General features: G+C 36.7%; 1 protein-coding gene across 1 annotated transcript in view; it reads right to left on the bottom strand.

Moving 5' to 3' along the window:
- The window catches only part of LOC117003627 (gamma-aminobutyric acid receptor subunit beta-2-like), a 149,245-nt gene that overhangs the window by 58,325 nt on the left and 78,016 nt on the right, over positions 1–12,904 (bottom strand). The window contains 1 exon segment of the mRNA XM_033073648.1: positions 11,763–11,845. Coding sequence (XP_032929539.1) covers positions 11,763–11,845 — 83 coding nt within the window.

Here is a 12,904-nt window from a genome sequence, read left to right as displayed (position 1 = left end):
AATAAGAGCTAGCACATATGTAAATATGTAGAACTAGGAACTCACTCTTCAGTTACAAAGAGTTATCTTCAAAAAAGTGAGTAAAAGTCTGTTCATGGATCACTCAGCAGCACAAATCGACAGGAATGTGAACAATACAAACACTACTTATATTCATATCTTTCAAGAATCCCCATTCAAAATAAAGTTGGGGTTTTTTAAAGTATATTTTTAAATATGTATTTTTTGTATTAGAAATAGAAAAAATAGCTAATAGGCATTCAGACCTCACAGTAATCTTCTCTCAGAAGATTTCAAATACTTCCTGTGTTTTGCTGTGCTCAAAATTCCATTACACTCACAATGGAACACACAGATACAAAAGTTAAAAGCACCATTTTATTTTTTAAAGGAAGTTAGCATATTTAGCAAGCACCTTGTACCTACATAATGCAAGCAAGTTTCCCACACCTATACAATCAATTCTACAGCAGTATCAGCAGTACTTAAAGGGTCATTGAAAGTAGGGGGGGGAAGGTGGGGGAAGGGGGAAAAGCGGGAGAAAATGGGGGGGGAAGAGAAAAAAAGATCAAAAATATGAAAAAGAAGAAAAGCTACACTGTACATAGCACACTATAGGGTAAAATGCTAATTTTGCACATAGTGAAATGCCAGTTTTTCTGCCATCATAGCAAAATGTAAAACCCAGTTCTTTAGTACCATTTTCCCAAAACAAATAAAAATAGAGAGAAGTAAAAGACAGTTCTTCTTGGGCAGCAAGACAACTTTGATAGGAAGTTAGGATGATTTTGCAGGAGAAAAGTGTCGTGCATTTACCTATAATGATGTGGAACTTGTAGGACTTGAAAAAAGTTCTTACTAAAATCTGAAAGGAAAGCAGTACTCTAACTAGTACATGTGCACAGTACCACCACTTCCTACCTACGCTACAGCAACATAAACAACTTACAGCATAAAGGCATTACACTTGCAGCACTTTGATGCACATCTCATCTCCTGAGCATTCTTGTTAGCTGTATGTGAAGAATGAGAAGTTCCTTGGCATGGATACCATCCCTATGATAATAATTCTAACAGAATAGGAGTCACTAATATTACTCTTTATATTACTCATTTTTGGTCTGCAAAGAAAAGAAGCTGGAGAGGGACCACAGGTAAAATGAAAAAAACCTATTGTTGCACTCTTTGTCCCTTTACAGAATGTTTCCCAGATTGTGTGTCAGGAACAGGTTACAAGCATCCAGACACAAAAAGTTCCCAAAGGAATAAAATCATAATTCACAAGCAAAAATGTAACTTACCAGCATTTCAGTATCACTCAGGTTGTCTGTGTAACATTTTAGTGCAGATTATTCTTCTGGAAGTCAGCTGTTGAAGGGATGATTATTCCACCAACAATCTGTTGGTTCCTTGGAGTCCTCTGATTTTCACTGATGGGTTCCCACACAGTCAGATTCAGGTGCTTGTTGTGCTTTTATGAAACTTTCTCCCACAGCAGCCCACAATAGGTGTGTTTGCCTTGAATAAAGCTGTGTCTAACAATGGACAAATATTCACTTCTAATGTATGATGACTGTGTATTAACTGTTTAGGAAAACCAGCTAAAAAGTGGTGATTTTACCAGGAAACTGACACGTAAGTTTATGCAAAATCCACCAAATACTCAAATAATCAATTTTCACACATCAGTAAAGTGTCTGGATTCAGCAGAGTAGTTGATTCCGTCCATGCAACGCAGACTCCTACTGTCAACAAGGTGTTACTTCCAATGTTGCACAGTACCAGCTCACATAGTGTCAGAGTGGAAAGGTGTGTACTTCCACATAGAGCCAAATACTGACTCCCACATTGTTTTTTCTGTTATAATACCCTGTTTTTAAGTGGGATTTTTGGCTGGGCTCAGGTAACATCTTGAATTCTGCCTGTAGTGACACACATCAATTGCCATATGAGACAAGCTTGTATGAGAGGAAATGCACAGAGTGGATTGCTCTGCAGCTGAGTAAAAGCATGACATACCACAAGTTCCAAATCTCTGCATTTCCAATACATTCCTGCAAAACTGACCAATTCTATCTTGCTCCATATCCGATAAAGACAACTTGTATGTTGTACAGTCATAGAATACAGAGAATTGCATTTTAAAAGCATATAACAGTGAAGATGCTACTGAGCCAAACATCATAATGAAAATTCTGAGATCATTATCAAGGGGAAAAGAACCCTTATTTTGAGATTTTTTAAACCATAACAAGCAGTGACAGAGACACTTCAATCTATATAATGACAATAGTACCTGTGTAACGGAACAAAGAGATATGGAACAGATTCTACCACACCAGATCATACATGAAAGAAAAACTGTATCATTAAGTTTGTTAAATTACAAGGCTACTTGTACAACATACTGATTTATTCAGAGTGTTCTCATGGTATTGTTGTTCTGTTCCATGACTTCTAACTTTTTCACAATGGAGGTCATGCAGCACTTAGATTCTATTTCAGATCAGTAATGGTAAATACTTATTCCTGATTCTGTAAGACATATGTAGGATCCTAGGACAGGATAAATCAGACAGAAAACTTTAATCAAACTTCTTCACTGTGATGGTCAGGCACTGGAACAGGTTGTCTGGGGAGGTTTTTCAATATCCATCCTGGGAGCTTTTCTAGACCAGACTGGACAAATCCCTGAGTAACTTGGTCTGACCACAGAGCTGACCATTTTTTTGATAGGCTAGACTAAGGACCTCCTGAGGTCCCTTCCATCCTGAATTATTCCTGAACTATACCTTGAAATACAAGTACATAATAATTTATATAGAGACTTCTCTTTCCTCACGTAAAAACAACATTAAAAAAACACACCTTAATCGCATAAGAAAAAGGGTAAAAATAAACACGAACTCTTTTATAACTACAACATAAATGATAAAGACTATAATCTTTATTTCTCTCACCACTTAGACATCTCTTCCTTTATAAATATTCATTCACAAAACATCTTTCAGGCTACTTAGAGTAATAACATTATTATTCATGTTTCATTTTTGCACAGAAGAAATGCATATCAAGAGAAAGTTTATCTAAGAGTTAGAATATTTCATACATGAAAGGTATCTTTAATTTCTATCCAAATAATTTTGGACAGTGTGTCAAAAACACATTGGATACCCGAGTGGCACAGGTATCAAACATTTCTAAAACTAGAATAGTTTCCTTATGTAGACCTGCACACCAATGCAACAACTTAGTAAATCTGCAGTAGCACTTTTCCACATCAACTATAGTGGTGTCAGATGGATAGAAGATAGAAGAATTAGCCAATTAGAATTAATTAAAAAATAGAATTAATTCCCCTAGCACTGACAAAAGTTGGATAATACAATGCTGACTTCTTTTAAAATGAGTAACTACTGTCATAAGCAATATTAACTTTGACTTCAATATATAAACTTAAGACATAGGAAAATGGGACTGCATCTAGTAAGAGAAAGTAGCTTGGTTTTGCAAAATACGGGTGGAATTTGCTTAGCCTGACTACCAGTACCAAATAACATGAGCAGATGAAAACAAAATTAACTAGTTACACAAAGCTCTCATCATTAGCAAGGTATGGTCAAGGAATGAAAAGACTGTAATTTTTAACTTTGCCAATGCTGCTAATAATTGAATTTCTTTTCTGTTATTCCACCAAAGTAAAATACTATTTCCTAGGCTTGTGTACTTGAAAGGTCAACCCTTCCTCAACTCAAATCTTATGTCATCATCAAAACTAAAGATAATCTTGTTATTCACCCTGGCTTCTAGTTGCTGTAACAAAACCAATGAAATTGCTTTCCTGTTCAGTGACCAATGATGTAATATTTTGTATTTGAGCATCAGTAAGAAAAAGTAAAGAAAACTTGGGACTTTGGAAAAAACCAGAACTAAATAATCCAAACAAAAAATTACAACCCTGCTGGAGAATATTTCTTTTCTTTAACAAGAGCCACCGAGGAGGGTTAAGCTCACACTTGAGAGATGAATCTCCAATTCCTATTTTAGAAACTTAGGACAAATGGACAAGTATCAGAGACTCAAATACAGAGCGCACTCACCCATCTAGTCATTTGGCTTGCTCCTCAAGCAGCAAATTGAATTCTTTTCAGAGAAGGAACCTAATGAGCATTGCCACATCTCACCCCAGTCCAAATGCTGTCCGTGGGGAAACAAGGGACACTTTGCCAGGGTAGGGTGAGAGCTGATTCCATTTTGATTGCTGTTGTTTTGTAAACAGGTCAAAACACCTAGTCATATTTCATCTGAATCCACAGTTTTGCAGTGACTAAATATTCATTTTCATCCTTCCCCCACTTAATTCAGCATGAGCTGAACAGCAGTAGCAAGAGCACTGGTATTAACTGTTTGAGTTGCTGCTATCAGTGACCAAGGGCAAATACAGATCACACTGACAACAGACTCAAACAAGTGCCCTCCTGTCCCTAGATGTTTCGAAAACTAATCTAAAAAATATTCAATTCATTCTTTAATGCAATTTATCAACAAAAGACAATTGTAGTTATATATAGGGGAAAACCCCAGTATCTTAAGAAATAAAAGACTGTAGAAACATATTTCGCTTCTTTTTACAGAGGTATGTGATCACTGTGATAGTCACAGTTTGCCTTGTCTTCTAAAGCAAGAGACCTGACGTCCAAGGATTCCAGCACCTGATAAATATTGCTATTTCATAAAAGCTGTATTATGTTGGAGAAGCTATTTCATTTTTTAAAAGATAGCAGACTGCTTAAGTAACCTGATATCATGAAGAATAAGCCATTATTACCTTTCAGTACCACCTCCATCCCTTTCAAGGGTCTAAAAAATTTTCAAAAGAAGGACCTAACCACATGTGGCCTTCAAGGAAAATAATGAAAACAAAGCATAATGTCTGATCATACACATCACTCTGCTAAGGTATGTAACAAGATCACATGAATTTTCCAATAGCACTTAATAAATACTTATATTTTCTTGAAGAAGTCAGCAATTACAAGGCATCTGAAAAGAATATTAGACCTACAGAAAAAAACCCTGCTTAAAGTATAACATTTTATGTGATCCTAAAATGTGATCCATTTATGAGATCCTAAAAAATAAAACCAAAAAAAAGGCGAATATTTACCATGTAAAATTCATACCTCCTCAAAACAGGACTGCAAAGTGCTAACCCGTCAGCTTTCCATAATTCCACAATTTATAAGAGATAAGATTATCAGAGCTTTTGTTAGAAAAATATTCTCTTATTTTGGAAAATATCTTACTGCACAAGAGATGCCTTCCTGGACATGTAATTTTTTCCCAAACCTTAGCAAATACATTTGATACTTTCTGAATATGGAGTTTCTGAAAAGAGCCTGTTTTGTTTCTAATAATCCCTTGATAAAATGCAGGGTTATTTGTAATAAGAAAAAATTTACTCTTGTTCAAACTGAATATAAAAGACAAAATGCATAAAAAGTTATAAAACCATTCCCGTTTTGGCTGTCTTTTTGATTATAGACATTCTCCATATTCAACTGTAGATTAATTTTAAAAAAGGCACATAAAATTATTAATTTTTCTGTAGAAATTTATGTTGCTGGTATAGTCTGTGGCTAATAGGCACAGACTAGATATTTGTATACTGCATTCCTTTTCAGATTTAACTCCTGGTAGCTTGAAAGCATTAGGAGTTTGTTGCAGAGCTCCTGTATAATTCTTTCTTCATTTGCAAACCCTACATCACTTTGTTTGTGCTATGAGAACTCTCAGGATGACAAGAATGCTGTAAAGATGTACTGAGATACAATGAAAAAAGGAAAATACTTCCCTCTTACCTACCTGCAGAGTAATATATCTCAGGTGTTATTTGAGCTCCACTCTGAAAGCCCAACCCCCAGGTGGGTGTGGGGGTGTTTATCATTAAAACCTTACAAATATTGGTTCCCCTGTACACAGCCCACCCTGATCATATGCACTAATGGTGAGTCTCAATTTCCTTTCCCTCTTCGGACTACACAGAACAGTAATCTAGGGATTATTTCAGCTCTGCCTGTATCATCCTATCTCCATGCTGAAGAGGAGTTAAGGTTTTCCTGTTCATTTTCAGTGTGCATTGACACAGAAATTATACCTTTTCTCTACTTACTCGAGATGAAATTGCTAAGGCCAACTAAAAAACAAAGTACCTGTCCCAAGGAAGCCACACTAGAAGGGACATAGGTGGAATTCATCACTGCTTGCTAAGCAACCCATGTCTCTCCTCCACATACAGTGCTGTACATGTTGAATTGGCACAGAATCCATATTATGAAATCTGAATACAGAGATGCTGAACAAGATAAAAAAAGAGGCACTTTGATAAGACCACCTTCTGCTGATAGAGGAATATCCTCTCTGCAAGGGCCGTGATGCAAGCCAGACTCATCTGAACAGACAAAGGGGATGGAATATGCATTAAGATTGATAAAAGGAAGGGAAAAAAGATAACAACTTTTAAAATGCTAGCTGTCAGTGGCCCAAGAGTCATTTGTTTAGCTTTCCACTAACTGTGCAATTGGTGAAAGTCACATGTTGCCATGGTATCCTCCTGTGCTGAACATCCCACTGCTGGGGATCGGTTTCTTGCCTGGCATCAAACACACTGGCCTCTAACCCAGAAAAGCCTTGCCTGGTCAGCTCCTGGAGTTCTACCATTTGTCCCATGTGACCTGATTACAGCTTTGATGGATAGCCAGAGCAGCCATCTGCAAAGTACTCAAAGCTTCAGCAAAAGGCTGCTTTGATTTCTTTTCAGCAACTTAAAAGTGCTCATAAAGTCACCTTGAGCACACAATCCCTCTTTCTGTTGTTGATGAGCTTTCACAGATGATCTGATTAGAAAGTGTTTGGTACTGGGCTCCACTAACACAGGGAGAAACGGTACTCTTTTGACTCTCTTTCTGGCTTTTTTCAGATTCTCTTACTGAACAGAAATTTTAACCTAGTGTGCTTCCCTGGTGGTTTTGTCATGAAGCAGAAAAAAAACCCTCTGTGATTTCTGCTCCAAACACCCCAGGCTTTTACATAAATGAAATGTCCTGCAAACAATAATTTCTCATTCATTAGCAAATCATTCTCTGTCTGTGAGGGCTTTTCCCTGGTCAGTATAACCGCATGGGGAGCTCCCTGTCTGCTAAGGCTTCCTGACAGCAGGGCTTTGATGTGCTTCTTTAATGCCACATCATTAATACACTATGGAAAGTGTTTCTCAGGATATGCTTCTGAGGAAAAACTCAGTGCATTCTTGTTTGTTCCACAGCAATAAAGAAATGGAAAAAAAAGAACCCCAAAACAAAAATCCACTGTCACAAGGCAGATTCTTAATTTTATCTCAGTATAACATAAATATAGCCAGGCCTATCACATTATGAAGAAGGATAATAAGGAATTGAAGAAAATTTTGCCTTAATGTGGCACCAAATAATTGAAACGGACAAAGGTCCAGATGTACCAGATGAATCTTGAATAATTATGTTTAAAATATTCAAAATAATCACAATAGTTTCTGTTAGGCTGAAGATGGGCAATATGATATTTTATTTGTTTATAGGAATATGAAGTATTCATCACATTGCCTTGTACTTCTTATTGCCTTTGAGCTCACACTAGTCTTATGGATGATTAACGGAGACATTTCTTTCAACAGTTACAATTCTGGAGAGGCAGAAAACAGCAGACAAATAAAAATAATTCTCAAGAATCATCAGAAACTCAGCAATACAAACCGCAGCAGCAGAGGTAGGGGGCAGAATAGACAGGTATTTACTGAGTCAAGTAAATATTCAACTAAAAAAACCCAAAACTCTCTGTTGCCTGTAAGTTAGAAAACTAAAAAATGAATATGTAGGAAAATTGGTTTCCCTCTAGTACTATAGCCCTGCTGTTTAGTATGATGGAGAATAACAAAAGAAAGGGGAGAAGTAGAATACCTCCAAGTAGACCCCCTTGGACATGATAGCCCACAGGTTTAGAAGCATCTTACCAAAACTGAATATTCAACATACTTATGTTTTTAAAGGACCTCAGAGTGCAACTAGCTACACATGGAAAAAACCCAGGATTTTATTTCTCAAAACTGATACTTTTTAAACTAATGGGGAATAGTCCTCTCTTACACTTTCAGCATCTCACTAAGACTGCCCTAGACTGAAACATGTCTGAAAATGCTGTCTCTTGTATCTTAATAGATGGTATCACCCCCTATATATCATGGTTTATATTTCACGTACAACCTGTTTGCACAAGAATTTCTAACTTGGAAATTAATCTATATTTTTGCAAATCTAGATTAACAAAAACTTGATATTGGCGACAAATTTCTGTAAACACTATGACATGAAGGAAAAAAGTAGCCCAGGCAGTTAAGAAAGCATTCAATTCTGGCATCAGTAAGAGGATGGGGGGAGGAAAGGAAGAAAGAAAGAAAAAGAATGGAAGGACTTTAGAGACATTAACATGTATTGAAACAGGATAAAAATCTCATTAGAATTCAAATGACCTGACTTGACAATAACTCCTTTTTTAAACAATGTATATCTGAACTGGATTTCACAGAAGAGTAAGACAATTAGTAAAGATATGCAAAAGGACTGTAGGTGATTGTACTGCACTGAAAGGCTGTGCTCAGTACAGAGAATGACTGTATGGAAAGCTCTTCCTTTTTGACATTAAAATTCTTTAGTATTTGTGTATTGATGACATTTCTAACGAAACAAAATCAGCATTGTTAGGACCAAGGATGATCAGAACAAATATACAAAGAACTGAGGACTTTAACCTTGAGGACTGTAGCAATATTAAGAACACTGATTTATGTAAACGTGTTATGAAATACCAAGTCATGTGCTCTTATCACTATACGAAAAAAAATCTTCAAAAAGCTGGAAAGAACCCACTGCTGGAAAATGAGTAAGGAAGGGAAAGACCTTACTGTACTGTTCCAGAAAAGACTCTTACTCGTGATATGCAGTTGTTAAGAAAGGCAGGATTAATGCCATAGTGTAATACAGATTTCATCTGGGACACTGTTGAAGGTACTAGTTATTCCTAATGAAGAACTAATGCCAGTTCTGCATTTCTCTTAACATACTCCTGCATGAGAAAGCTAAAAAAGACTGGAATATTCAGTTTAATGAAATTAAGTCTATGAGAAACTACAAGTGTTTTCATTAAATTATTATGAAGGTCCCAGGAGGATCAGAGAAGATACTACATTAAAAAAAATATTGTAGGCCCAAGCAGTGAGTATTAATTTCATGCCTTCATAGGCATATCTAACTACTACAAGAAAGCAGTGGTGAAACAGGCATCCAACAGGATCAGTAGGGCAAGAAACCAACCTTCTTCAAGCATGCAGCTTAGTCACTTTTCAGAAGTGATTATGTCTTCAAAGGTGGTTGTAGTCAGGTGAGGTTGGTCTCTTTCACCAGACAGCAGCCAGCAGAACAAGAGGATACAGTCTCAAGTTGCAGGGGAAAATTAGGTTGGATATTAGGAAAAAGTCTTTCATGGAAAGGGTGATAAAGTACCACAATGATCTGCCTGGGGAGGTGGCAGAGTCACCATCCCTGGATGTGTTTAAAAAAAGACTGGATGTGGCACTTGGTGCCATGGTCTAGTTGAGGCGTTAGGGCATGGATTAGACTCGATGATCTTGAAGGTCTCTTCCAACCTAGTGATTCTGTGACTTCAGCACATGCACTGAATGACCTGGAAAGTCACTTTCAATCTTATTCACCCTGCCCATACCTACCAGCATTTTTGCTTTAAGTGACTCATGAAGAGTAGACAGGCATGGGTGTTTATCAGGATGTTCATGAAGACCAAACATTTTCTAAAGTAGTATGAAGTGCTTCAAAACACAGTTCAAGTGTTACTTTATCTCCATTCTTTAATGGACTTTATTATTGCAATGAAATAGGCTGACTACATGTACTATCCTGATTTAAATCCATTTTACCTTTGTTATGCTGCAACAGAGCTAACAAATCCACAAATGACCTCTGCTCCAAGCATCCCAACTTCTATGGTAAATTCAACTTCTACCCTTTCTATGATATAATGAGCATTGTTTTCATACCAAATGGAACAACAACTTTGACCACTCAATAACTCAGGTTTTAGGATTGTTTCTTGAAAGATGAGTGATCTGCATCAAACCTCTACTCTAAATCAAATAAAAGGGAAATTTCAATTTAGAAGTCCCACATTGTAAGTTTGAATGAGAACAAGTGCTCTCATTGAAAAGCAGACACACAACTTAATTTTCTGCTTTGCCTAAGGACTGACATGACAGGTATTTCCTGCAAATATTTTCCAGGTGTGCTGTGGAAGGATGAGAGGAGGGATATCTAATTTGTGAATCCCAATAAGACTTAGTCATCTCAGCAATGCAGAGAGATGGCAAGACCTTGTCAGCCATTTAAACAATGCTGTAAACAGAGAGAAAGGATTTTCTCTGACTCTCCAGCTTCCCACCTTACACACAAAATTGGAAAATAGAAAAATACCAGGTCCTTGCTACAAGAACAATTAAAAGACACTGTCACAGCAAAAATTTTCTAAATAAAAATCTCTGTAAGTCTGAATTATGCCAATAGTTTTCTCACACATTATAATCAGCCTATATACACTACCTATATACTGGTTGTATAATAGCTGGCTGCAGGTATGAGATTTTGAATCAAATGCTATCAATGGAAATTCTACCCCGAACTACAAAAAAAACCCCTAAACAAACTAGATTTTATCCACTCAGTCCAAAGTCCATCACTAGATTTGCTGCTTGGGAATATCAGTACACAGAATTTTAAAGATAGTCTCATTCTGCTTACTTATGGAAAGACATTATTTCAGGCAACAATGTCACAAGAATTTTAGCATATATGTAAATTCCAGTAAAATGAATGAAATTTGGACACAAATTTAGAGCATATTCTTAAATATTTTCTCAAACAGAAGTTCAGCTGCATGAAGTTCTTACCACTCAGTAGCACAAATTATACACAGAAATCCCACATATTTCATAATACAGAACTTATTTTAAAAATACACATACTTGTGTATGTATATTAAAATGTGACATTTATCTTGAAAAGTCTGATATAATTTTAGAGTGTTAAACAACATGCTTGCAATATTGTCATTATAAGAGTGATCTTGAATCTTTTTCAGACAAAAGAGAGGTTTTACTTCACAAGGTTTATCTACATAAAAAGTTCAATAGACACCAGCCATTAAATCAGTATATATAAACAAACTGTTTACATACATTGAAAGTTTACCTACAGCACAGTAGTAAAGCACCTATTGAAGAACAATTCTAACCTCTTGCCTTCACTTATAAATGGAAACAAGCTGCCACACAGTTCAGCAGTAAAGGAGGATAAAGAACTGATAATAATCCTTGTGATCCTCACATGAACTCCAACAAGGCATTTGAATGAGATTTTTAAAGCTGTAAATTGTCCATCAAAACACAGAATAACTTTTGCTAATCCTTGTGCCACAAATTACTAATCCATTTGGAAAGCTATTTTTTTCGAATGTGTTTACGAGGCTCATCAGACAGAAAGACAACTGGGTTAGTAGCATGTTAAAAAAAAACCAAAACAAACCTGAAAAAAACAGAACCTGACAGAAATAAAAACTCTAAAGCAGTTGACCACACAATAAGTAAGATTTGCAGAAGTACTTACAGCTTTCAATCTCCAGCGTGCAGTTTTGCTCATCCAGCGGATATCTCCTCAGGTCCATCATACAAGCAGCTGTTGTTGTAATTCTGGGAAGGAAAGAGAAGAGGTTGCTAATGTGCCTTGTTCCAATCTTTCCTTGATCACACTTTGTGGAAAGAAGAAGCTGTATTTCTACATAAGTGATGCTCTGCCTGGTTTTGCATGGATACCATGTCTGCTGCTTGCTTGTAACTAATGCTGTACCAGGGAGGTTATCCCAGCCTGGTGGTCATGCACAGCTTCCCCTCAACACAAGTATTTTCTGCTGTGTGTTAAGCACAGCTGACTGGCCAAAGCACCTGGGGAGCCTGCTTCTACATTAAAAAAATGGGAGCATTGGGCAGCAGCTGTTTGTACAAGCTTTCTTCAAGCTGAAAGGCTGACCAAATGAGTTAGCTCAAATTGTAAAAATCTAAGATGATGATCTCCACAATGGGAACCAAGATGAAGTAGATGGAGTGCCTACAGCGCATGCAAACACTAAAACATTACAGGATCAATATCTTTCCAAGGTATTAATGAGAGATTGGGTCAACAACAGTTTCCTTCCCAAAATTCTGTCTCATGTATGAGCTTTACTACTGGCCTTTCATAGTAGATATTTAGAATGTTCAATAACAGTTCCAAAAATTTCTTGCACATTCTTTGTTCTGATAAAAAGACTTCAGAGAACTCTGTCATTCGATAGATCTTATTCTTTCTCCTTGAATACCTAGAAAGTGTTCATTAGCTGCAGAAAATCACAGTTGCCTGGACAAAATTAACTCAAAATTGACTGTAGCCACTATTTCTGCAAGGCACTTAAGAATCTCCATAAGTGTGCTTACTGTGCTGTCTTACTGGTTTCTTTGAGAAAAGGAACATCTTTTGGCACCAGGTTCTTTCTTCATTTCATACAGGAGTACTCATAGAACTACTTTGGAAATCATGTTTTTATAATCAGTGTGTGTTACCAGAGATGCTTCAAAGGAAAGCTTTTTGGAGTGGGACAAAACCATGAGTAAAAAGACTCCTTTCATGCCTCTCAGTGAAAGCATTCCAGCTTTTAACAAAATCAGACTGCTGAGGAATACGTGTGTTAATAACAAATGCAAATGGAGCAAACA

Source organism: Catharus ustulatus, chromosome 15 (genome assembly GCF_009819885.2).
Source record: "Catharus ustulatus isolate bCatUst1 chromosome 15, bCatUst1.pri.v2, whole genome shotgun sequence".
Classification (NCBI taxonomy): domain Eukaryota; kingdom Metazoa; phylum Chordata; class Aves; order Passeriformes; family Turdidae; genus Catharus; species Catharus ustulatus.
The sequence above is the reverse complement of the archived record's forward strand: the minus strand, read 5'-3'. Positions and strand labels throughout refer to the sequence as shown.